This window comes from Falco punctatus (genome assembly GCF_963210335.1).
Source record: "Falco punctatus genome assembly, chromosome: 4".
Lineage (NCBI taxonomy): Eukaryota > Metazoa > Chordata > Aves > Falconiformes > Falconidae > Falco > Falco punctatus.
In genome coordinates this window covers 42,096,690-42,122,923 of record NC_137583.1, presented here as the reverse complement: position 1 = coordinate 42,122,923, position 26,234 = coordinate 42,096,690, and the positions used below count along the sequence as shown (strand labels likewise).

The 26,234-nt window shown below is 44.9% G+C and overlaps 1 protein-coding gene across 3 annotated transcripts in view; it reads left to right on the top strand.

Moving 5' to 3' along the window:
- The window catches only part of CARHSP1 (calcium regulated heat stable protein 1), a 45,534-nt gene extending 20,796 nt beyond the window's left edge, over positions 1–24,738 (top strand). For all 3 annotated transcript variants that reach the window (XM_080384586.1, XM_080384585.1, XM_080384587.1), the window contains 3 exons: positions 6,755–6,947; positions 9,901–10,023; positions 23,832–24,738. In XM_080384586.1, the coding sequence (XP_080240712.1) occupies positions 6,755–6,947; positions 9,901–10,023; positions 23,832–23,994 (479 nt within the window). In that variant the 3' untranslated portion in view covers positions 23,995–24,738. The remainder of the gene's footprint in view (positions 1–6,754; positions 6,948–9,900; positions 10,024–23,831) is intronic.
- The last annotated feature ends 1,496 nt before the right edge of the window (positions 24,739–26,234 follow it).

Here is a 26,234-nt window from a genome sequence, read left to right as displayed (position 1 = left end):
AAGCTGATGGTAGCTCTGGTGCAGGGCTCAGCTCAGGCCCTTCCAGCCTTTAGCCTTGGTAATGCTCTGGGCCCACTCTTCACAGCACTGCAGGCTTTCCCCCCTGCTGATAAGGCAGAGTTTCCCAGAGCTGCTATGACAGCACTTTTCCTGTGCTGTTTCCATGCCCTTCTCATACTGTTCTCGAGGCCTTGTACCTGCAGCTGTGGTAGTGTGGGCATGGTGGGTGCCCATGAAAATCCCCCCTCTTCCTGCCCTCCCTGCCCTGTTGTGGACTTTTTGGTTTATACTGGAGATAACGAAAGCAAAGCGTTGCAGATGATGGTCTTTTAAATACTTGATCGCATTAGCCAATAATATATGTGAACAGGAACTTAAGTCACTGGGCAACACTTGCACCCAATTAGCATACACTAATTATTACCATCACCTTCAAACATTGATTTCATCCTTGCTTGGGAAGAGCTCCCAGAGGAGAATGCATGTCTGGGACATGTCATTGCTTGTCCATGTTCACCATGAGCAGGGAAGAGTTTTTGATTTCTTTTAATCTGCTCTTTAAACAAAAAGAGTTGAATAAGTGAGTTTTTGTAAGCAGACTGTGAGAGAGTGTGAGGGGAGAGGTGCTGGTCTCAGGACAGCTCTGTGCCGCTCCCAACTCCGTGACTGCTGCCCAGCATTGCCCTGGGCAAGTTACCTTACCGCTGGGTGCTGTTATGTTTTGCTCCCACTGAAACACTTTTTGACAAGATGTAGGGTGAAGTATGGTCCTCCTCATGTTGTTGTGCACACTCTTTCTTTAGGCAAATGCTAGTGAGTGCTGTCACCTGTGGCATCTGACCCACTACAGCTCGTTATGACCTCCTGTGTTTGCTTACAAGCAAAGGACCCCGGTTAATTCTGTTCTGGGCAATTGGGAGCAAGAAGTGTGGCGTGAATCATGGTGAATACTGGATTTCCAGCCAGAGAGGTTCTATATTCCTCTGTATTTTTGAAAGAATGAGCCACAGGGTATTGCTATATATCCTTCAGTATAACCATAAACCAGTTGAAATATGTACCTAATCTAACTGTCTGCTCTGGTCCTTAACCTAAATGCATTTTAAAGTGTATCTGGCAGCTTACACAAACAGTGGAAAACACAGGATGTAAGAAGTCTTCATCGATGTACTATATAGGCTGCTGCTGACAGTTCCCCTCTCATGCCCTTCTGTGGTCTCTGCTGTGCAGGGCTGGTTTGTGCTGCGTGGGCAGCATTGCTTTCAGACAGAGCAAACTGCTTGCTAGAGGAGCAGAAGGGCAGCCACTGTGTTTGGGGAAAAGATGGTCACTGCTGAGGCTGCTTGGCAATAGCTGTTGCTGCTTAAACTCAACCCTGTTTTAATCCAACTGAATTTATATGCACAGACAAGTAATAGGGAATTTCCTTGTGTTTTGTTGACCTTGTAATTAGGCTTTAACTGGACATAGGGATGGTTGGGCAATGTCCTGGTCTCCATTAACTGCTAAGTCGCTATGGTATGTGGGCACTGCTCTGCAGCCTCTTAAGAGCGTAATGTTTGTACCATAATCCTTTGTGTTGACATGTCACATGCATGTTGCAACACCTCTTTCAGTGTTAATTGAAATACCAGTATAAATTGTGGAAAGTTACTCATGCAAACTAAGCTGGAAGGGGAAGCTTTTTGAACCAGCTGTTTTGTAATTGTGTGTGTTTTGTAAGCGCTTAACGCCGTGACGCAGGAAAGGGTGCTGTGATGCTCTGCAGCACTGGGGTCCTTGCGTACACTGGGGTCTGAGTGCCAGAAAGTGCTTTGTAAAGAAACTGCAGGTTGAGAGCAGTCCTGTGGCCTGGCGCTCAGGGTGAGTGGGTGCTGGGGTGCCTCAAAAAGGTGCCAGCGAGCTGGGAGCTGCTTTAGAAGAACTGGGGTCACCCTTGAGACCCAGGCACCCCTGGTTCCTCTCCTCCCTCAGGGCAGGGTAATGCAGGGAGGAGAGGGTCCCAGTGCCTTCACTTTTTCAGTAGATGAAAGCAGGGAGGGGACATGCTGTTGGAAAAGGGCACTTTGGAGCAGAGTAATCAGTCTCTGTAGTGCTCACCGTGTACCAGCGAGCTGAGTTTTTTCTCTTGCCGAGAAGAGCTTGTAGCTGTCAGCAGAAGAGCCGGCAAAGCTCAAGGGTTTATCCGCACAGCTTCCTTAGAGAAGGAAAGAAATGCAGCTGTGTAGAATAAATTTGGAAACCAGGACATTTGAAAGTGAGTCACTTAAAAAACATTCTTGACATTGTTCCTAAATTCAAGGAAAACCCAGAAAACAAATTTTCAGATGTCCATATTCTACTTTGAGGTTGAAATGAAAGAGCTAACTTCCAGCAAAACCTAGCTGAAAGGGGCTGCTCTTGAGCTGCAGAAACATGGTGCTGCCTTTGAGGAAAGGCCTGGTTTTCCAGGCCTGTGTGGCCGGTGTTAGCCGGTTTGTAGACCATCATGGTACCTTCTGAAAACCAGGCTAAGGAGGCTAGAAAGGGCTATTTCTCTGTGCTGGAGCACTGAAGCATGCAGAGCAGTGTTTCCTGGGGATGAGCTCTCTGCCTGCTACCTGGATGTGTTACAGTGTCTGCCATGTGAAAAATAAACTGTTCATAGACTGAGAAGTATTCTGGGGTCTGTCACCCTGCTGTATCCATTTTGAATTTTTTCCCAGGCATTTCCTTTAGTTAAAATTGAGACTAGATTTCTGTGGTAAGAGTTATGCTGGTCAGAATGGATTACTCCCTCAAAACTGCTATTTTTAAAGGTATGGGATAGACTTAAAGAAGAATAGCAAAAGAATGTATAGATACATGGAGAAATGAAGGTGGCACTTACCCTAAACCTTCATTACTTCAATACTTATTTTGGGTAGCATTTTATGAAGAATTTCAGAAATTTCTCCTGCATGTGTTGCATTCTGTGCTTTGTAGATCACCTGTTACAGATGACATTTTGGGATCACTTTGTGTACACATTGGTCAATCGTTCTGAAAAAAGTATGGTAAAAAAAATGGTTTTGCTTTGAAATGTTAAATTAGTCTATTGTTTCCCTAATGCTTCTGTGGTTTATTTTATTTATATTTTAGTTTGGTGCATATGTACAGTCTAAATAAAATATTAAAAAATCACATTGGTAAAAGATAAATGATGCATGTCGAATGCAGAGTTAAGGCTAAGGTGGCACATGGTTGGAGTTTCCTAAAGAGCCTGAAGATATTACCACCTCGCGTCATGTTACATTCATTCTGTAAATGTAGCATGCCTTTACCCGAAGGCAAATATTTTGCTGGCTCAGGCAGAAGAGAGATACTGTCTGTATTGTCCCTCATCTCTGTTGTAGCTGGAATCTCAGGCTGCTGGGCTTTTTGTAGCTATGATTTGCTGCTATGAAGTACTGGCTGCCTTCGCAAGGCACAGCAAGCGGGATGCTCATGGGGAGCTCGGGGCAGGGTGCTCCGTTAGCGCTGGTTGGGGCTCGTGCGATGCCTTCCTTGCCGTGAGGAAGTGGAGAGTGGTGGCTGGGCTGGAGGGACAGGGGAAGACTAATGGAAACAGGCTGGGAGGTGGTGGGCTTGTGAGAGATGTAAGAAAGTAGGTTTGTTCAGCTAGTCACAGAGGTGACAGTATTCGTGGTTGCTGAGGAAGGGCTGGTAGGCAGCTGTCTGAGTCTTAAGGGTGACTGTTGATTTGCAGAAGGTCAGTTCAGAACACAGACTAATATCTGAAAAGCATCTTCGAAGGCTGCCAGTAACTGCATTTGGAAGGCAAAACTTGTGTGAAGGGGAAGGCTGGGGGTGTGGGGTTTCAGTTTGAGTGTTTGCTGTGGGCTCCCTGCATAACCACTGCGCAGCCTCGGAGTGCCTCCCGCTGCATGTCTGGGTCATGATAGTGGTTTTGCTCCTTCAAGAGTGCTACCCTCTCTTAACTCATGGAAATGAGTTAATCCCTCTATGAACAATGTCAAGACAGTGGCTGAACCAGAACAAGCTGAAATACCTAAACTCCACCTTAGTCTTTGGAAAGGTTCAGATGAAGTGATCTTCTGCACCGAGCAAGCTGAGCGGAGGGTCTCAGGAGGCAGGAACTGCTATTATCCCACTGTACGCAGTGCAGTGTATAACTTGGTAATTCAGTGTGCAATCCTTGTCATTGTGTCTGATTTTTACAATTGTTGGAGAAGCCCAAGAGGCAAACAGATGTGCTGGTGCACTTGCATAAGCAGTGATAGAACATACATGCCAATATAGAGTATTGCTGAGCTGTAGTGTAGCCACAGGCTTCCTATTGCTGCTTGTTTGCATCCCCTCCTCTTCTGAGCTGTACTCGCTTGCTGCAGTGGGTGTGAAGTCGAGCGTAGCTGCTCCTGCCTGCCTCCAGCTGTGTGCATTTGTGTATTAGCTCTCACCGAGCTCTATCATGGTTTAGGACTTGTGTAATAGAAATTATGAGAGTCAAGGCCATTCATCTACTTTGGCCGTGGGCAGAGAACAAAAAGGGTATTTGTATAGTGAAATGGCACTGAATGTTCTACATCACTGTTTTATTTTATGTTTACAGAGCAGAGGGCACAAAAATAACATAAATGGGAACAATAACATACCTTAGCACACTTCTGACTCTATTTAGCTGCCTTTATTTGTAAATATTTTTGTGCTTCGTCTGTGTTTTGAAGAAAGGAGGGAAAATTCTCCTGCCTCTCTACCCTTGTTTGAGGAAGGGGCTGGGCAGTACATTGTAGTTGGCTCTACTAAATTGCTGTGGATGGGTGAATAGCTCTTCATTTTGCTCGTCACCTGACAAGCTGGTTTATATTTAGAATAGGAGAGAAAGTGCGATTCTGAAAGCTGTGTTTTCCCTTCTGCAAAGGCTAGACCATGTGTGCTGAGTTATCAGAATGAGTTTTTAATTGTTTCCTCTTATTTTTCCTGTGACTTATTATAGTCCTGCTATGTGAAACATGCATTCCTTGAAAGCAAAGCACCCAAAGGAGAGTTCTTTCAAAATCTGAGGACACTTCCTCAGTACTGGTCAGCACAGCAGGGCTCTTTGGAGGAAGAGAAAGTTTGGAAAATCCTGTTCCTTTGGTGTTATCATCTCTGTCTTAGCTGAACACTGTTCCATGATGCTGGGCAGGTCATTAGCTCATGGGTAGCAAACGCCATCTGTATTTGAAATGCCATCTGTAAAGCTGTGGTTTTGTTTTCAGCTGAGATGTTGCTCTTGAGAACAGTGTGGAAATCTCAAGCTGGTACACGAGGGAACATGACTATCTACTTCTACCTTCTCAGCACCCTGAGCAATTAAACACAAAAGCCTTTGTTCCCTGGTGACTACATTCTTAAGAGGCCTTTTTAATTTTAGTCCTGAGTTTCAGGAAGAAATAATGGGAATTTGTCATTGATGAGAATGCTGCATCTCTCAAATGTCATGTGAAGGATCCACTCCATAATTCATGGGCTGGGGAGTGTGGGTGTCAAAAGGAGGGTGCATAATGGATGTAAGAGATTTCAGTTCAATGAAACTATTAGTCTTAAAGGCAGCTTTTCTTACCTGTATGGCATTCTCTTGACCCAGATCGCCACGCTTTTTGCTAAATCATCCAGATATCCAGGTATTTTTAGATTTTCTTAAGTAAGAGTGTGGTGAGTTATTGGTTATTTTTGTACAGTTTATTCCCCTTCCAATGCAGATGGGGACTTGCACAGTAATACCAGAGCAGTGCTGATTGATTTTTCTTCTGTCACTGCTGTGCCTGTACGCCATGCATTGGTGTGTGTAGAAGTGCTGCTGTTTCTTATCAGTCCTTCTCTTTCCATGGATTCTGTGAGTTAAGCTTGTTGTGTGCTGAGGTGGATATTGCTTTGGTGTTCTGAGAAAGGGGCCTTCTCCCTTCTCTGCTGTAGGATGTGAGTAAGAGCAAATGCAGCTTGGGCTGCTGGGGGTCTGATGGTAAACATGGGCTGTTGGCTTCCCAGTTCCTGGAAGATTGCAGCAGACACAGACCTCCAGATCTCTACAGGCTGGAAGAGTTACTTCCCTGCAGTCAGCTACTGCCTCTCGGCTTTGTCCGTGTTCCTGTCCTCGGCAGAGTAAATTAACTGCCTGCCTCAGTCCGAAGTGAATTAAGGAGCACTCGTATGATTTTCTTCTTGCAGTCAAGCTGAGCTCTGACAGAATGTCTAATTATCTGCACTAATATCTGAGCAGCAGCAATGGAGTTAGCATGGGTGATTGTATTGCCAGACTAACCTCCAGTAGTGGAGGTGCAGCCTTTACTTCAGCATTTCTCCTTCTAGTGTTTCTTTCTTGTAATGTGTGTTTGTGTGCAGATACAGGAGGCTCCTCTGCACTGCGGGTGTTCAAACCCCATCTGTCTGGGAGCTGTGTGGGGCACGCTGATACCAAGTGTTGGGGCTGAGCTCTGCTTCAGGAGCCGTTGCCTGCGAGTGAGGCAGGAGTAAGCAAATAAGTAAGTGTTAGTGTTAGAGTAATCTCTTTTCAGTGGAGCATCCTAGTACAGCTTACAAAAGCTGTGAGATTTAACAGTAAGTAAACTTAAAAAAAACAGCTTGACACAGAGCAGGAGTTATTGGTGCAACTGTGTCCGTGTGTATGTCTGCAGAAAGTGAGTCATATTCTTACAAAATCATCAGCTGAAGAATTTGTGACTTCTATGACAATTCCCATTTTGGGCTAAGTCAGATCTCTTCCTCTCTCTAGGCTTTTCTCAGGTATCAGGAATGTCTTCTGAGCCCACTTCATCTGCCTCGCAGCAGTCCCCCACCTCTCCACCCTCACCCAGTTCTCTCCATCTGCCTGAAAACCGCAGGGTGAGAGATCGCTCCCCGTCACCCATGAGAGGATACCTCATCCCCAGTCCGCTACCCACCCGACGGACCAGGACATTTTCAGCGTGAGTACTGGTTAACCCGTGTTTCATAGACACAACCAAACTATTGTCTTTGGGCAGAATGATCGCCCCCCTGCCAAGGGGAAGGGAGTTGGGGGAGGAGGGTTGTATCTGGAAGATACTTTGGTATTTTACTGTTATCTCTTCTCCAATACATTCTGATACCACTAGATTCTTAGTCAAATATCCTGTAGTTTTTCAATGCTTTTTTTGTGCAAAGGGTGTTCAGAGTCTTTTCCACTCTTTTAAGACCAGAGTTTTGCAGGAAGGGGAAAATACACTTTGATTTTTCTAAACAGAGTTCCTTGTCTAAAGCTTTGCTTCACTTATGACACAGTTGTGGCTCTTGGGACTAGTTCCTGCTGGAGTTTCTTCATCAGCTCCACCTCCTTTTTTGGCATGACCTCTCTTCTCACCACCCCTGAAACACTGGACCAGACTTTACTGGATATTTTAGGGTTTTTTACTCCTGACATATGTGCTACCATCAGCCAGGTTACATTTTAGGGATGGTCCATGACCTGGTCACTTTTCAGAGGGCTTTTTTTTCCTTTTCCTATTCAGCTTTCACATCTCTATCTTAAGATTGCTCAAATAGACCTGTAAAACACTGGTTTTCAAGGTATGAACCCTGATCTCTTTGATTCTCTGAGATTATATGAGGTTTTCTGTGAAATGTCATGAGGTTTGTTGCTATTTGTAGTTGTTTGAGGTAGTGATCCTACAGCAAAGCTGGCTTTCCCTGAGCTTTCCTGTGGCCCTGCGGTGCCAGGCAGGCTCCCGGGAGCCTGCTGTCTGAAGGGGACTTCCCTGCACAGCAGCAGCAGAAGATGGTATTGCAAGGTTTGGCCATTGCAAAAAATTCCCAGTGCCTATGATGGGCCTCCCAGTGGGGTGCTAATCTGCAGAAGGCAATGTGGGCTTCTTTGTTAATCTGTGGCCCTTGAATCAGGGTGTGAGGGTATAACGGGAGGCTGTGCACTTCTGTGTCACAGTCTTGCAATTACTTCTGTGTGAGGGAGGTCTGGCAGTGCTGAGTGGAACACTGTGGAAGCAAGATTTTAAACCCACAGCTAGCCTATTTTATGTTACTTAATCTAGTTGGCATGCTTTTTCCTTTTGCTTCTTGCTGTGCAAGAAGCAGCTCTTCAAGAGTTATCCATGCAGATTTAAATAGCATCAGTCTCAACAATGCTTCGTATTAAAATTTCTGTATTCAAAATGAGGGAAAAAAGAACAGCAGCAGAAGAAGAAAAACTTGGACGTTGTCAGTTCCAAAAGCCTTCAAATGCCCTAAACTTTGTAATGGAAGTAGATTGCTAAAAGGAACATAATTGACTTGATAATTGGGGTTGCCCTTGAAAAGCAATTCCAAGCTAGCTTGCCTCAGTGCTGTGTTAATAATGAACTCTTTGTAATTCTTCTCAACTGTTAATCCTAATCTGGTTCTTACAAAACTGAAGAATTTGTTATTTGGCTTCACAGTTCTTTAATTATTAATTAGTGTAGGAATCTTGCTGTATTCATTTGCCCTGAAAATCAAAATAGCTCTAAATTTTTGTTATTTATTTTTAATGTCCTCTTTAAACAAGGAGAGATCTAGGTGAGCTCTGGCTGCACAGTTGTATAGAAAAGATGAATGTGACAGGCAGTGGTTTGTTATTCAGTGAGATTGTTTGATTTTGGTTCATTTCAAGTGTGGGGCCTTATCCCCCACAGAGCTTCATCTCCTTGAAAGATGCAATTGAACTTGAATGGCTTATTTAGGGCAGTGAGTGGTTTTCTGTGTAGCAAGCACTTGTGGGGTCAGATGTGTTGTCAGCTTTATAGAGCTGGAGATTTCTTTTTCTTTAACACTTCCAACTGTATTTCTTTAGTGTTTGTTTGACTTATGTAACAGAGCTGTTACCACATCTTTTAATTGTTTTATTTAGCCTTCAGAAAACTTTTGGGAAAGCGATGTCAAAATTGCCATGATGCATGTAACCATATAGCAACACAATCACTTACTGAGTTTGACAAATCACAACAAAACCCTTTTTCTAACACAGAAGCAACCTCGTGGATAGTCGTGGCATGAGAAGGTCCTGATCTAGTAACTCCTCTGTGTAAACCCCCTAAGATGGCCAAAATGGTTGGCTTCATAAATGAAAGTATTTGAGTGAGTTGGATCCCTGGAGATTCAACTCAGCATATTTGATGGGGAAAAGGATTTAATTATGCAGTTTTCAGGATGGGTCATAGTTCATTCAAGTTGTCTTTCTTGATGGCAGCAAGTTATTCTAAAAGTTTGTCTTCAAATCTGTCTCATGTTAAAATACAGGTCCCATGACAGTGGGGGAGGACATCAACCTTGAGTCTTGGTGTTATGCATACCAGTTAGGCTTCGTAGCCTACTGGAGTCACTTGCAGGTGAAATAATGACTTCACTGGATCCCAGTCTGGCAGGATGATGACAGACATGTATACAGAAGGCATGTGTGTGTATGTCATACATGTGTACACATTTATACATGTCTTTATGCGCTGTGTTCTCTCAATACTATGTGCACACACTTTCTGTTAAGTTTGTGAAAGCACGTACAACACCTAGGTGTTCGTTGGTACTCCTGAACTCATGAAAAGTATAAGATGCTTACATTTAGCATAGTGTCTAAAAGAATATTTGGCAGCGAGGTACAGCAGATGGATTCAAGATGGCAACTGATGAATAATAACTGATATATAATGCTAGCAAACACCTTCATCATCCTTATCTCTCTTTAAAAGGCTACAGGCAGAACGTGTGCAGTGTATGAAACTGAGTATTAAGCAGCTGCTACAGAGGAGTATACTCACTGAGGTTAAGTATTTGGACTGTTGTACTCATTTGCTTAGTGGGCTCTGGCTGACACACCTGGAAGCTGGTGCATCCATGCTCATCAGTGAACTGCTCTTTTTGTGCTTTCTTTTGCAGAACTGTCAGGGCATCGGAGGGTCCCATCTACAAAGGCATCTGTAAATGCTTCTGTCGCTCAAAAGGCCATGGCTTCATTACCCCAGCAGATGGGGGGCCCGACATCTTTGTGCACATCTCTGAGTAAGTCACTTGGGTGGTTGAGGAAGGCTGGAGCTTTGGTTTGCTTTTATTACTAAATGCTCTTGACATTTCAGATGCAGGTATTGTTTATGATCTGTCACCCTTACCTCAGCATAGAGGAGTTACGCAGATGTTACTGGCAGTGATAATTATGCTGTTCTTTTCCTGTATTGCTATAAATCTGTTTAGTTAAAAACTAGAAGACAATCCTGTCAAATCCCTTAGAATAAGCTGTGCAGTTTCACCCAGACCCAAAAACTTGCATTTACCTGAAGCCAATCATCTATGCAGTACTCAGTTTTAATTTAAAGATTTATAGCACTGAAAATTCACTACTTTTACTTTGCATTGCTTGTACCGTTATTAAAATAAAGGTTAACTACTGTTAAGAAAAGTCATACTTCATTACTTCCTTGAATTTATCTAGCTTCAATTTTGAGCAGTTTATAGCTAAAGTTTTCTCTGTTAAAGGGTTCATTACTATCTCCACTTTTTTGCCTTGAACACACCTCTGAATCTGCCTTTGGATAAACTAAACAGATCAAGCTTTTCAAGTCCCTCTTTCTCCTTTTTCTCCCATCTAGCACAGTCTTTCCAGTCTCTTTTCTGAGTGTGCTGTAGAATTTAAGTCTAGTTTCAAAACAATACACTGTACACATACTTTCAGTATATGGAGATAAAATCTCGTCCAGACTTCTGCTGTTTTTCTTTCTATACATCCCATAATCTCATTAGCCCTTTCATCCCTAGTCTTTTGCTGAGTTGCTTATCTGCTCTGACCTTAGTTAGCATCCTTTGCAGCGTCAGAGTTTGGTGCAGTCTTGGATACAGTCTGGCATCCCTGACAGCAGTGTTTGCATTCCTTGTTCTTAGATGTATGACTTCATATTTGGTTGCACATCTTACTTGGATAGGCCCTGACTGCCAAGGGATCCAGATCATACTCGGTGACTGATCTGTCCTTGACTGCTTGGCTAATCTACAAGGTTTTATAGACAATTTTGTATTTGGTTTTGGATTGAATTGTCAACCAGCGTTGGGCTGAAACTGGTCCCTGAGAGCAGGTACTAAGATTGCTCAATTGTTTTCCGATGACCTCTTTTAGATCTATCACCAATTTTTAGTCTACCTATTGCTTACAGTGTTGAAGCTGTATAATCCTCATTTGTTGTTTGGAGTGGTTATCCAGTGGCAAGTCAACAAAAGCCTTACCACAGTTGCTCATGCTGCCTCTGCTAGCTTTCCTGCTTGTGCATGTAGCACATGTCCTTGATGAAGGAGCCCATTGGCCACCTTCCAGTTTTTTGAAATGTTACCGTGTGATGGGTGTTGGCAAGCCAAAGGTTTTTAGGACTCATGGGTGCAAATGGGCTGAGTGGTCTGATGTATGTGTTCAACCCAAGGACATGTTATTTAATGTCTTCTTTTTCTTTCATATGATACAAATGCACTTTCTCTTTATTTCCTGAATAACTTAAAAATAACGTTTCTTGTATCACAATCTAAAAATGTCACTGTGAACTGTGAACCTCTAGTCTGACCTATACAGTTACTGATCAGCAAGGTTTTAGTTAAAACAGGCCTCTCACAGAAACATGAATTCTCAGCCTTATAATGAATTCTTTTTAAAGAACTACCTATTTTCAGTCCTGGGGTTTTTATCTATGTTTTGTCTTCCAATTAATTTGGTAAAATTCTCTTCAGTTATGAGAAATTAACCCTTTTATAACCCTAAAGATAACCTTTTGATTGAGGCTGCCCTTCTGTTTGTCTATACAAAATGTGAACTAATCTTTCAGGCGTTCCCAGTTCCTATCTTATGGTCCAACACATCTTTCTCTCTGGGCCCAAAATGCAGTACTTGATTCTGGTACACTAACTGCTCCTCACCTCAGTGCTCTTCTAATCTGCTATAATTCTTAGAAACTCCAGTGGTGATGTTTTTCTGTTTGGCTGTTGAAGACTCCCATGTGTCTCCTATGCTGAAATCCTGTGTGACACCATGAAAATAATTTGTTGTCTGCTGTGACGTTTGGTGGTCTGTGAGAGAGGCCCCTCTCACAGGGGTCCCCTCTCGTGGGCTGTGCTAGTTGGCGTTTTGATCCCATGGGCTGTGCTATTTAGTGTTTTGATCCCGTATGCTTTCAAAACTTTGACTGTGAGCCGTCGGCAAGCTATATTTGAGTAATTGTGCCCAGAATGTGGCGTGCCACTCTCCCCTTTCTTCCACCCACTCAATCTATCCTAAAACGCTATTGAACAAGTCACCAAGGTTGTAGATGTTCATGGTCAGCCACACTTCTTGAGGTATTTTCAGCATGTTTATTTTGCTGACGTGTCTCAAGTTCTCTGCTGCTGTCACCCAGCCGTGCCCTCAGGCCACCCCTGCATGGGAAAGCTGAAGCAGATAAAGGATGAGAGGGGGAGAGCCACTGTCTGGGCAGGGGGTGACGGGCTCTGGCCCCCTCGGGTACAACCTCCAGCTTCCCTGGTCTCAACTTGGTGCCGTGCCCGCTGGGCCAGGCTGCTTCTCTTCGTTTCTAGTTGCTTCATTTCAGTCTAATGCTCGCCTGCTGGGAGCTGTCTCCATATGCCATGCTGCAGTACGCTGCAGCCTTCCTCTGCTACAGCAGATCTCTTAAGCTTACTGTAGATGAGAAGATTGGAGGGACCTCCTCGATCTCATCTGCTGCTGGAAGGTGCCTGTGCCTTTCTGGCAGATGCTTTACCCTACCCACTCAACAATTTGAGTGCTGGGGATCCACTGCCTCCCTGGGCGATCTCTTCCTGTAATCAACAGACCTGGGTCTTAGTTGTTTCTGATGTTTGACATCTCCTTTGCTTTCAGTATGGCCCTTCACTTCTTCCATCTCCACACCAAGTAAATGACACCTTTAATCTTTAAGCCTATCATTTATGTGTTCAAAGACTGTTTTCTTTGCTCTTTTCAGAAACATTTTTAGCAAGGTTAGTTCATTTGAATTTTGTAGGACTGAAGGATGTGCTTTATGGAACTTCTCTAGGCTCGATTCTGCTCCTTTGATGTCAGCAAGTTTTTTTTTTTTTTTTCTGTTGAACCAGGACTGGGACACTGTTTTAAATGTTTCTTATGTCAGTCCCATCTCAGAACTTAAATTAAAAAATAGCTGATATTTCTGCCTCAACCTGTTAGTCAAAAGCGCTATTATTAAAGTACCAAAGTTTTTAGCACATTGTGTTCTTTAATGACTCTGAGCATATTTGAATTGTTGGAAACAGCTTTTAGTGCTAGAGGGTGATGGTATCACTGTCTTAATTCTGATGCAAAGCAGCACTGGAAAGGTGAATTAATAATGCCTTTCATTTCAGTTTACTTCACAGTGAATTAGAAACTTTACTCTTTAGTAATGGGAATTGTTTATTGCAACAGCATTCTGTAGCCATCACTGTGGCTCAAGGATCTCCAATGACTCTGGTTTGTGTAGTGTGAGTTTTGAGATACTGCTTATGTTAATCATGCAATTCTTTTCTATCTATTTTACTCAGTTAAACCTGAATGCAAGAGAGACATCAATCTGTGCACTGTCTCAGTGTGGTATAGGCATCTACTTGTAAAATGAAAGAGGATTGTTTCTCCTGAATCAGTTCTTCCTGAAAGCTAGGATTTCAGGAACATGGATAAAATGGTACGCCAGTCTGGATTTGGCAAGATAGACACTTCCTCTGTGTTCACCACTAAGCTGTGAGGATTAATGAAGGTTTTGAGTATTGGGACCAGCTGCCTGTCTTGCAGATTAATATAATTTGAAACATAAAAATTTAATTTGAGGAATTAAACTTTTTCTTCCCTAAGCTTTGGGGAGCTGTAGGGTTACACTTCAGTGAAAGCATCCTCTGTAAAATGGAATGTCTGTTTCCTATAGCTTTCATTTTATTTTTGTAAGGTACTAACTCTTACATGGTATGTCCATTTCCATAAATGAGCATTAGCCTAAAAATAAGGTCAAATACATGTGGCATTCAAAAGCTTCTTCACTTGGCATCCGCAAAATTTTCTATTTCAATACGTATTTCAGTATGATGTCCCTGCCCAGGGCAGATCCTTCTCAACCCAGACACCATTCAATGATTCTATGATCTTTGCAATAGTTTAAGGTGCATGTGGACATGTTTTGGGAGTGGAACTTGCAGCAAAGTGGCGTTACTGTGAAGCTGGAGTTGTCAAGTGTGGATAGATCCACAGTATACAAAATGTCAGTTTGAAATACAGGTTTTAAAGGTCTTTTTCATCTGTGTGCCTTTGTCTGTTTTAATGAGTAGCCCTGAAGACTGCGGAGAAAATTTGTTTTGGATTTTGGTAATACTTGTGTGGAGCCAGTTCTTCTTTTTAACTGATTAGGTACAAATGTACAAAACTGTACAGTTAACCAGGGCAGCCTTGGAGTTATCTTCAAATGCTGACACTAGTAGGTGGTAGCTTTTCCTTTTGAGCCGTCCTTGTGTAGCAGGTAGAGGCATGGTGGCAGCTCTAGTGACAGCCACTGCAGGTGGTGGCAGCTTCCCGGCAGTGCTCGTGTCACCTTCTTGGATCGGTCTGTGAGTAGAGCATCTGGGATTGAAACAGTGTATCACAACTGCAGCACTGCGGTGCCTGAGACGGGCAGATTAGAGGCAGCTTGTGCACACCAACCTGAGCGACCGTTCCTGCCTGCAGATGCATGGCCTGAAGCAGTGAGGAAGCCGTCGCAGCCCTGCCACTAGCCAAAGGTGCCAGTCACAGGCTCACTGCCGCTTTCTGCACTGCACACGCAGCAGGTCCTGCTTCCTTGTGTTTGTTGAAAATAGTTCTCAAGTTGGTATAAACAATTGTACTAGGAAAATGTTACGGCTCGTTGAGTGTGGTGACATTTTGTTTTTCTTGGTTTCATACTTTGCCCTTCTCCAGAACAGAAAACAAAATGTGCTTGCTAGTAGTGAGTGTCAAACCCCAGCTGGCAAGCACAGGGATGGAGGAGTTGCGGAGATGGTAATTCCAGATAATGTCTCTGGAAAGCTGGAAGCAAAGGCAAATTCATTTGCCTGGAGTGAAACTTTTAAAAAGCCCGTAATTATGCTTTTAATAGTGACATGTACTGTTAATGCTTTCATTTCCGCCAGCCTGTATCATGATCCACTCTCACCAAACGGATGGTGTTATTGTGGCGTCAGTGCTGAGAACCGTTTCCTCCCTGGTGTCTTACCTCTCCCGCTGTTGTTCTGTAGTGTTCTGTCAACTCTCACAAACAGGAGCCGTTTTGGTTGTTACTGAAATGTAACAGCTCTGGTGGCTTCAGTTTCACTCTCTTGCCATCTTCCTGTAGAGGTGGCATGTTTCTGGAGAGCAGATGGGGAACCCCTGCAGTGGTGGCTGCAGAGGTCCCCTGCCTTGTGCTGGGGGTGGCCGCACAGGTGGGTTCCTATCAGCTCAGCTCCCCAGTCAGGGGCCTGAGGGCATGACCAAGGGGGGGCAGGGGCGGTGGGGTGGGGGTGTCTGTAGCACAGATTCAATGATGTGCTTTAGAGCACTACATAAGAATCCCGCTCTTCTGCTTTCCCAGTGTATTTGGGAGTGGGCACATGATGGATACTTGTTTACTCTCTGGGCTTTTGAGTTTTACTGGGATTTGGCCTGAAGCCTGTGTACCTGCAAGGGCAAGTCAAGGAGGTAGTTCACCAGGGAGCAGTGACAAATGAATGACTGCACTCTTGGTTTTTTTAGAGATTTTATTTTGCAAAAGCAGCTGATTTAATGGAACAGAAAAAACACGTGCAGTGCTTGTGGGTTTTCTGCAGTTTGCTAGTACTTGGCTCTGAAGGGGAAAATGCTGCATTGCAGAGGCCTTCAGGCTGTCCTTCAGGTGCGGTTCCTGACCCCATGCTTAGTGATGGCTTTGGAGAACTGACGCTTTACTTCCCCTGGGACACTGACACACAGCACTCCTGGGTCTCTGGAGAGATCCTGAGTTTGCTGTGCTTTGCTTGTGTGTTGTGTTGTGATCTCAGGAGATTATGTTTATAGTGCCTGTAACTCAGGAGTACTGACCAGAAATGGTGTCTTGGTGAGCTCCCAAGTGGAGATATGGGCCCGTTCTGCCAGTTACTGGCTGTGCTGGAGATGTACTATCAGCTGCATCTTCCTGCAGGAAGGGACCCAGCTGGGTATCTGCTGCTGTCCTGCTGCATTGAGGAGCTGGCTTTGAGCTTTTCATGTCCATGGAGAGATCATCTTTTCATGCTCCTTTCTTTCCTCTGATTTTCTACTGGATCATTATGTTTAATGCAAAGCATTAAATCTCTTCTGACTCTTCTGTGATGCTGTTCTTCTGGTGGAGTATAACAATATGGGCTGAAAATTTAACTGATAATTATAAACAAACTGAGAGCTGAATTTGAGCTGAGAGAACAAACCTTTCCAGCCTCTCTGCCTTTTCTGTGAACTAGCAGCAAAACAGTTTCTGCTGGCTGCAACCGACTGCTGTGGGGCTGTGGGAAGCCAAATCTGAGCTTTCTGATTTCCTTCAAAGTACTTAAAGCACTTAATGACTTACCTGCTTTGGGCTGCAAGCTTCCTGATGTGCATTCTGGTGCCTTGCTGCATCTGTTGAAGTATCTGAAATTAGTAGATTATCTGGGACGGGGAGGGGAGGCAGCAGATTACCAGATTTTACTTGAGAGGGGTTTGGCTTTTTTGCACCTTTTCCTAAGGGTTCCCGCACCCCACCCCCCCCCCCCAGTTGGCTCAGAAAACTCACCTTGCACTAGTGTGTGCAGGAGAGCCAGCTTGCTGTGGTCGTTACTGTTGCAAAACCTTCCCAGGATCTTCGCCTAAGTGATACAAACTGTACTAGGTCAAAGCCACGACTCACGCTCTGTCTGCAAGCCAGGAAGTGGGCATTGAGGACGGCTGTGGCCACCCGAGGATGGAAGTCCTTTGTGGTTAGTGAGCACGGAACATAACTGCCCTGGAGTTGGTTTCCAGATGCAAACAATAGCTATTATTGTGACAGGATCCAAGTTCCATGCTTGCAGGAACAGGCATTTTCTGTACCTCTGACTGAGTAAACATAGGCATCCTTGGAGAGTTCTTCCTCTTGTCATCACCAGTTTCTTCCTCATGGTGTGTGATGTGCTACCTAGTGTTGAACTAGCTGCTGGAAGTAGATAGAGCCATAACTACCCCTGAATGTGGATTCAACCCCGATGACTAGAGATGTCAGTAGAGAACTGGGCAAGAACATGAGGTATCCACTGTACTGGGAGGAAAGTGCAGCTTCTGTCCTAGACAGGGCAGCTCCTGGGACGTTCTCTCTGCAATGGCACAAAGGCCACGGCAATCCAGTGCCAGAGACCTTGGATATTAACAGCTGGGATTCTTCAGAGTCTGGACCTCTTTTACATTTTCTGTCCCAGTTATGTGACTGGTGGGTGAGGCAGCCCTGCTCCTGCTTTGCCTACCAGCTGGCTTGATAAGGTCATCGCTGGCTTTGCTGATGAATGCTGGAGCTGTCAGCTTACCCTGGGGCTGCATGGCAGGGCATTTGGGATTAGTAACTCAGAACAGTTCACCACTCTGTCATGTCCTGCTGTTTAATGAAAATACAGGTTTCCTGGGAGGTGTGTGGAGCTGTGAAATGAGCTTTAAGAAGCCCATGAGATAATGCAGCCCATTGATCCATGTGGCTATATGATGTGATCCATGGCAGCTTGTTGACTAGCAAGGCTCTGAATTCACTGAAAACTCTTGTTCAAAAATGTTTCCATGTAACTTTGTCTTTGTCCCAAGAGGTTTAAATAGAGCCCTGGAATATGGATAGCAGCTGTGAGAAGGAAGAACTAGAACATTCCTTATTTAGGTAATTTCCTAATAACCTCCCAGTTCCCTAAAAATAGTGCAGGATAAAATTCTCCGCCATAGCAGACTGGCTCTGAGCTGGGAAATGGGAGTTGCTGGATAATCTAAAACTCACTCTATTGTGTCTCTACTGACACTAACATCAGGAAAACATTTCCTATTTTTAGCTTGATTTATTGAAGTGTCTTAAAGTTCCTGGATATGTAGATATCCATTATTTTGAATAAAATTTGCATACCAATCTCTTAAATAGTAGTGAAACTCTCCACCTCTAGATGAACGTTGAATAGATGAACCTTTATTGTATAGTTAGAGTAAAAGTAAAAAATACAGATCTAAAAATATTTAATCAATATATAACATCAAAAAGTCCATGTTTAACTTTCTCTATCAAATTATTCAGGTAATTTATATTGTATATAAAGTGGCTGTTGTAGGCTGAATCTGTTCCAAGATCTCTGTTTACTTTCTCTGATCTTTTCCAGTTCATTTCCCTCCCAGCCCTTACGGCAATTGCTTTCTGATGGAAGGTCTTCCCGCAGCTTTCTGCAGGGCTCTGCCTCCAGTGCCATACCATCTCATCACCTTTCAAGTGCCATTTCATTGTTCTTTCTTGACACTGCCAGAAGTACTGCACAGTCTGGATGTTGTTTGTTCCTGCTTCTGAGCAACACATAGCGGTACCAATGCTGGAGTAAGTCTGCATCTGTCCCAGAAGCAGCATTTGGTGGGCAAACACTGTGCTGGAAACATTGTTCACAAACAGGTTTCCTCAGGCTGCAAACTAAGACCTTTGCCCTCTTGCTTTTCATGTGCGCTGGGGACAATGAGTTAATAATCTCGTGTTCAGTAGGCACCAAGAATAACTGGTAATCAGAAAGCTGTAGGACAGAAAAGAATGTCTGATCTGTGGGAGAATGTTTTAAAGGCCAAAAGCAGAAAATTAAATTTCAGCCATTTGTGTGGCCACAAACTTTTTGCACAGCTGTGCAAAGGACAGGCCTTGTCTTCATGAGGTAAGGTCAACTCAACAGCAAGGAAAGAAATAAGACAAGCTAGGGGATGAGAAGCCGTGTTGGGGTTGAATTGGGTTTTATCACAAGCTTTAGTCTCTTGTAGTGTTAGTTTGGGTAAGGAAAGAAACCAAGAAAGGATCTGGTGCTGTCAGCATAATGCTCGGCCTTCTAAGAAGTGCATTCTAATGTGGGGAAGCATACCTTTCTGCGTAATGCTTACAGCTGAGCTGGCTCTGGGGCTGCTGTGATCTTTTTAGTAGAAAGGACAGGAGTAATTAACCTCAGGATCCAAGCATAAGAAATCTGGGTCAGCAAACGTTTGGGTTTTTGATTTTGGTATTTGGTGTGGGGTTTCTTTTGGGTTTTGGTTTGGCAGACCAGTGGCTGTAGACAGTACCCTGAACAGTTGTCTAACGAATGCTGAGGGGTGCAGTGGCTTTCGGTGATAGCTGAGTGTCCTCCAGTCTGGGCTGGTCCCTTTACTTTTCCTCTCCCTGACTGCAACTTGTCATATGTTAGGCAACTGTTTCTGTGTGTGTACTGATTTGTTTGTTCTTAATTTCTTAGAAAAACAGGACCACTTTGATTTTCAGTACACCTACACCCCTTTTTTACCAGAACCTATACTGGTATATATTCATAGTTCAGTTTAACTCACCCCAACAAAACACTAATCTTTTTTTTTTTTTTAGCACTGAAGCTGTACTTCTTCACTTGAACTTGAAGATTCAAGTGATAGCTAATTTACCTCTGTTTTTCAGGAGCTTAAACCCCAACATTTGTGTACTGGCACCTCTTTGGTACTTCAGGAGATGGTGTAAATCCACTTCCCTTGGCATTAACCATACCTACTGAAATCTTTTGCAGATTTCAGATGTTTATTTCGCTAACTGCATCTTATCCTGTTTTACAGGAGCTTTTAGAGAACATGTAAGGTTCCTGTTAATTAAAAAACCCTTTCAGCCAAGCGTGCGATCCCTTCCTGGGAAGGGCATCCGTTTCATTTGATGCCTGCAAAGCGGTGACTGAGCTCACTGCTTGCTGTGCATGTTCATCCTCCATGCAGGAATCAAAGGAAATGCCTAGAGCTGTGGAGTGGGCAGCTGTAACGTCAAGACTGGTGCCCCAGCCCCTGCCCCAGCCCCCTGCCCGGCTCTGGACACGCTCCAGCCCCTCTGCGTCCCTCCTGCCGTGAGGGGCCCGACACTGACCCCAGGGTCCGAGGTGCAGCCTCACCAGTGCCCAGCACAGGGGGACGGGCACTGCCCCGGCCCTGCTGGCCGCGCTGTTCCGGGTACAAGCCAGGGCGCTGCTGGCCGCCTTGGCCACCTGGGCACACTGGGGGCTCACGCCCAGCCGGCTGCTGAGCAGCCCCCCCAGGCCCTTTCCCACCGGGCACCTTCCCAGCCCCCTGCCCCAGCCTGCGGCGCTGCCGGGGCTGGTGTGACCCACGGGCAGGGCCCGGCACTGAGCCCTGTTGAACCTCACTCAGTGGCCTCGGCCGCTCGGCCCGGCCTGCCCAGACCCCCCCGCAGAGCCCCCTGCCCCCCAGCACCCCCCAGCTGGGGGTCACCTGCAGCCTGACCGAGGGGGCACTCGATCCCCTCGCCCAGCCCGTCGGTACAGACGTTACCCAGGGCTGGCCCCAGCACCGAGCCCTGGGGAACACTTGTGCCTGTCCAAGGGGAGCAGCAGGTCACCGGTTGTTTCCTCCTGGACTGTGGGTGTGGGGACTTGGTTCTGCTCCTCGTCCCCGTCTTCCAGCTCAGGGGGCTGAGCACCCCGAGGGTAACTGGTCTGACTGCTAAAGACTGAGGCAAAGAAAGTGTTAAGTACCTCAGCCTTTTCCTCATCCTTTGTGACAATGTTCCCAGCTGCATCCAATAAAGGATGCAGATTATCCCTGGCCATCCTTTTGTTTCTAATTTATTTGTAAAACCAGTTTTTGTTATTTTTTATAGCAGTGGCCAGTGTGAGTTCTAGCTGGGCTTCTCCTCTCTAATCTTTGCCCTGCATAACCTCATGACATCCTTATAGTCCTCCAGAGCTGCCTGCCCCTTCTTCCAGAGGTGCTAAACTCTCCTTGTTCCCCTGAGCTCCAGCCACAGCTCTCTGTTACATTATGACTTGTTCCAGTGGCTTAGTTGTACTTGAGTCAGTGCAGATTTTCTGCTTCAGCTTGTATTCCCTGTGTTTATCACATGTGATGTGAGAAATGTCTCTGCTCGCTGTGTTTTGCTAGTCCCATGTTCCTTTCTACGGATGAAAGGTCTGTGCTGTATTGCCTGCCACTGAGAGGTGCTGTCTTGCTCAGGTAGAACTGATGTTCTGCATGGGTTATGTTGTGAGTTGTTGCTCATGGCAGCGTGGTTTTAGCTCAATAGCAACACATTTTTTTTGGCAACAAAGGATCATTCAAGAGAGAAAGATGATGCCATTTTTTTTTCATGGCATTCCTATTTTCACCCATGGTTTGACCCTCTTCTGTGTGTCTTCTTATGGCTTCATGTCCACTTGTCAGGCTTTAAGACAGTACGGGTAGCATCTTATCATCCTTGCTTGAAATTGGTAAACTGCAGAGAATTTGGTGGCAGTAAAAAAGGTAAACTAATCTCTGCTTCTGGAAGGACAGTAAGTATTGTGTGTGCAACCCCTTCACTCCTGAAGAAATCTTAAACCTATAGCGGTGGGGTGAGTGGGACATAAATGAAGGCAGTGACTGCAGAGGACAGCCACAGTGAGACCTGGGTTTGGGAGTCTGCCCGGTGTGCGGGGGCTGAGGCTGGGCTGGCATGGCCCTGGGGAGTCTGGTGGTAAGTAAAGGGCAGTCAGATGAGCCTGCGTGGGGAGGGAAGGGCTGTCAGGTCTGATGAAGGGGGCTTTATCTTAACTTCTCCTAAGATATTTTTTCTGGCTTCAATTTACTGCCATTTCCTCAGGCACTGCGCCGAAGAGTTCAGCTTAGTACATGCTCCCTTGGGACTGATTCCTGGAGTAGGGGTGTAGCCCAGGGAAGTAAAGTCTGGAGGACATGAGTTTCAAGTCACAGGCCTTGGCAGTGCTTTTAACTCCCTGTAGCAGGTTTTAGATCCATACTTAGATAGAGGAGCACTTTCAATATCACGTTGATACAATCAGTTAGCAAACAATGACTTTTCTTTTGAATTTCCCATGGGAGAAATTGAAATTTATGGGTCAGCTTTAGCTTCCCCTGTACATGCCTGCTTACCATGTCTCATCCCTGAGTACAAGCTGCTTCTGCTCAGCCACAGCCCGTCGCACCAGCTTCCTGAGCAGCCGTCGGATGCACAAGTTGGAGGGGAGCAGGAGCTGAGGCAGCCCTTAAAGGGGGAAGGCTGGCGGAGAGGCAGTGTAGGAGATGAAGCTGAAGTTTTGCAGAATTGCAGGGAGAAGCAAAATCTGATGTGAAGTTACAACTGGCAGTAAGGGCCAATTTGTTTACCTCTATCACTCCTGCCAGTCTTTCCTGCAATAGAAAAGCTGTAACAATAACAGGTCGCAGGACAAGAGTGGATGTGAAGGGCGCTGCTAAAATCTTAGATCCCTACAATTAAGAGAAACATTTGTGGGGTAAGATTCCTGGGTGGTGTGAGTATGTTCTCAGTGAAGGCAACTAACTCAACGGCGCATGCCAAGTTTCTGACCTAGAAGACTTTTTTTCTTTTTTGTTTCCCTGGACCCAAATCTTAACCCACAGTGTAATATGAGTACACAAGCAATTAGGCATCCAGTAGAATTAATTAGTGTTGTATTTTTTAACAAATACAAATGCAGCTAAGAAACACTGAAAAAAAGGTCAAACAAGACATCTAAAACCTAGGTTGTCAGAGAAGGGGAACCTGAGCATGGCATTGTGTAGGTGTTTTTAGAGGAAGGTGCAGTAGCATCCTTTCTGCTGTCAGACCCTGGTAATGCAGGTTGGAAGGTGTCTCTGCCTGTCGTTGGCGCATGCTGGGATCTTTATTAAAAAGCTCTGATCTTGAGCACAGTGGTAGAGGTGAGGAAGGCTGTTACCCTTTGCAGTTCTCTGTTTCATCAGTGCATTGTTCTGAACAGAACGTGACAGCTCTTTTACCATTTCCCACTGGTTATGGATAAGGCCTCACATGCAGTAACAAATGTGTGGTGGGAGTCCTCCAGCATCCCACGTCATCACACTGGTAAGTAAAGGCTAAGTAGGAGTGAGCAACTCCTGGAAATCTTCCAAAGTGCTGGAGGAGACTTGTAATGTAACATGTCAGGGTGGCAGAACTCTTTTTTTTTTGCACATCAAGTAATTTTGAAATATTTGATTCCATGTCTTATTTGGGCTTCCCCCCCCGCCTCCATACCACAGACAAACTGTGTTATGGTGGAATAACCTAAAGGTAAAATCAATGACTGGCATTTTCTTTAAAAAAAGAACACAAAAACAAAACACCCATCCCAAGCTCAAAAAGCTTAGATGAAAGGAGGAAAAACCGTAAAATAATCTAAGTTCCAGTTTAAAACAACAAACCCCCAAACCAAGTGCCAAGCAGTGTCAGCCCTGCCCTCTAGTGCTGCCGGCGAGTAAGAGGTTGTTACCTGGTTCACAGCGATGTCCAAGGCTGGGCTCACCTTTTTCTTTAAGGCATATTTAAGTATGGGTGGTTTTGTAGTTGTTTTGTTTTTTTTTTTTGTTAGTTGGTTTGGTGGTGTTTTTTTTTTAGGGTGGTACTCTTTATGGTGTTTTTATGGGATTTGCTACAAGACAACCAAGATCAACTTCAGGCTTTGGTGGATGATGGGCTCGATTTAAAGAAACCACCTGAAGTATCTTGAGCACCTAAGATAATCCTTATGATAAAAACTTAAATATGCTGCAAAAGAAGTAAAAGTGTTTATGTGATTTGTGATTAACTGAAGCTTCCCTTCCACAGTATCGAAGGCGAGTATGTTCCTGTGGCAGGCGATGAGGTCACCTACAAGATGTGTACCATCCCTCCGAAGAACGAGAAGCTTCAGGCAGTGGAGGTGGTGATCACCCACCTCGCTCCTGGAACCAAGCACGAGACCTGGTCGGGGCACGTTGTCAGCTCCTGAGGCATCCCAGAGCGACGTGGCTGCTGCCTGCACGGTCACTGCTCGGCTGCCGGCAGGGGACCTGCCCGAAGAATATTCTACGTATTGTGTGGGAGGAGATGCTGCATTGTCAATAAAGCAGAAGCAGGCCAAATTTCCCAATTTTACAGCTGACCTGGGAAAAAAAAAAGGGGGGGGGGGGGAGGGGGGCAATTCAAATGCTAATGAAAAAAATCTAGCACAGTGTGTTTACAAAAAGTGTATTTTAAAGAGACCTAGTTTGTGTGCTTGGTGGAGGAGGGGAGGTTTGTTTTTTCTTTTATCTTGTGAACTGATTCCAGGAGATGCCCAGGGGAATTGGGAGAGGTTTGAAGGAGAGCTCTTCTAACGTGGGCTGCTGGAGCAGAGGCACGATCCGAGGCCCTGGAGGTGTGTGAGCACTGTGGGTCCTTGAGATGCTCGTCTGTAAGGGCTGGAGTAGACTTACTGCTAATAACAGTTCCTGAATGCCTTGGCTGGAGAGATGGAGGGGTGCTCGTTGCTGTGATTTGTTTGCCTCATGGATGGAAGTTCACAAACAGAGCAGCTGCCGCAGGGTGGAAAATCTCCATCTGGTGGTTACGCTCTAATGACCATGGCTGGGTGCCCTTCAGGTGCACCGTTTGCAAATGGCACATCTGCATATGTGTGGAATATTGTAGTTTTAATGCCTGCATTGTTTGTGAATTTACTTATGTGCCTTGATGGGTGATTAGCAACAGATTTTAGAGGCCAGTATTAAAAACCCAACAACAGACAAACAAAACTAACCCCAAAAAATTGCTTCAAGGTAAGTGGTAGAAAGCTGTAGAGTAGTGGATGCTTCACAGCCTCTGACTGTGTGTGAATTTAGACAAAGCTGAAGATGACCTTCTTGGCTGCATGTAGTTGAATGTCTGCCATGGTATTCCACTGGGCAGGCAGGATAACTGTACTCCTGAAAAGCAAGTTACATGCTGTTCAGGTGACCGTCTGTAAGATGCTGTGTGAGTTACTTAACAGGCTCAGCTGTCTTGGTGAAGTAGATTCTGCAGATGTTTCCCTGGAAAACTTGCTTGGTAGGATATGATATGGTCACCCTTGCCCAGACTCTTCTCTGCCTGCAAGATTTCGTGTAGTTGTAGTGCAACTAAATTAGTTCTGTTCCTCTTTGCCTTCCACATCTCTTTTTCAAATGAAGCATTTTTCTCTATTGTGTTTCTAACAGTGGATTTTTATTGACTTTGCAAATAATAATAAAAAAAAAATAAAAAAAGGTGGCGTGATACTCTTCTGTTAGTTGTGTGAAACAGTGTAACTTCCTTTGCCTGTTTGCAGCAGATGGTCTGTTTGATGTCTGACCTGGCTCGAGCACAGCTCTGTGGAGGTTACTAACTGCTCTGATAGCTTGTTCTACCTTAGCTGCACCCGTATTACGCTGTAGTGTTCAGTAACGACCAGCCTGTAGTGAAGTTTTGTGTTTTACTAACTGTAGGACTTAGTAGTGGTGGATTTAATGCTATCCAGATTGTTGGAATATCACACGCTGCTTCCTTTGCAATAAATGTGACCATTATAATGCTTTAACGTAAGTCTTCAGGCTGCTATCTGTGTAGGTGGTGTTGAAGATGATGAGCATTGAAGTCAGAGGAGAATGCAGGTGCCTGCACATGCACACCTGTATGATGATATTTAAAAGTGTTTTAAAAAGCATTGTAGTATCAACTGACTAGCATTTCCAGAATGATTAGGGAGTAATTGAGCAAGTTTTCTGGCTGTTTAATAGGTTACTGTATAATACATGCTACTACTTCTATAAATACATTTATTTTAATTATATAATATTTAATATTCTTTGTATTAACGTACAGCAGGGAGGTATAGCCTGGTCATTGCAGCTGAAACCTGGGGGAGGCGGGAGGAGGGCAGAACATATCAGAAGGGGCTCCCAGGACTATTCAGAAATGTCGCCGCAAGGCTTTAGCCAGGCCTCAGGGAACAGCCGAGCCGGGGCTGCTGCAGGCTGAACGTGCCCTGTTCAGTTAAACTCACGCTAGAGAAAGTAAGGCCGGGAGCAAGGGACTGGGCGTCGTGGGCTGCTTCCATTTGTTTTGTTTTTCCTTCCCCTCAGAGACAGAATGCTTGCCTCTCATCTGCTGGCAGGACAGGCGGAAGACAAACCTTGGCTACTGGCAGTGGCTGTGCAAGTGCAGAGCAAGCCTTTCGGATCCGAGCCTCAGGTA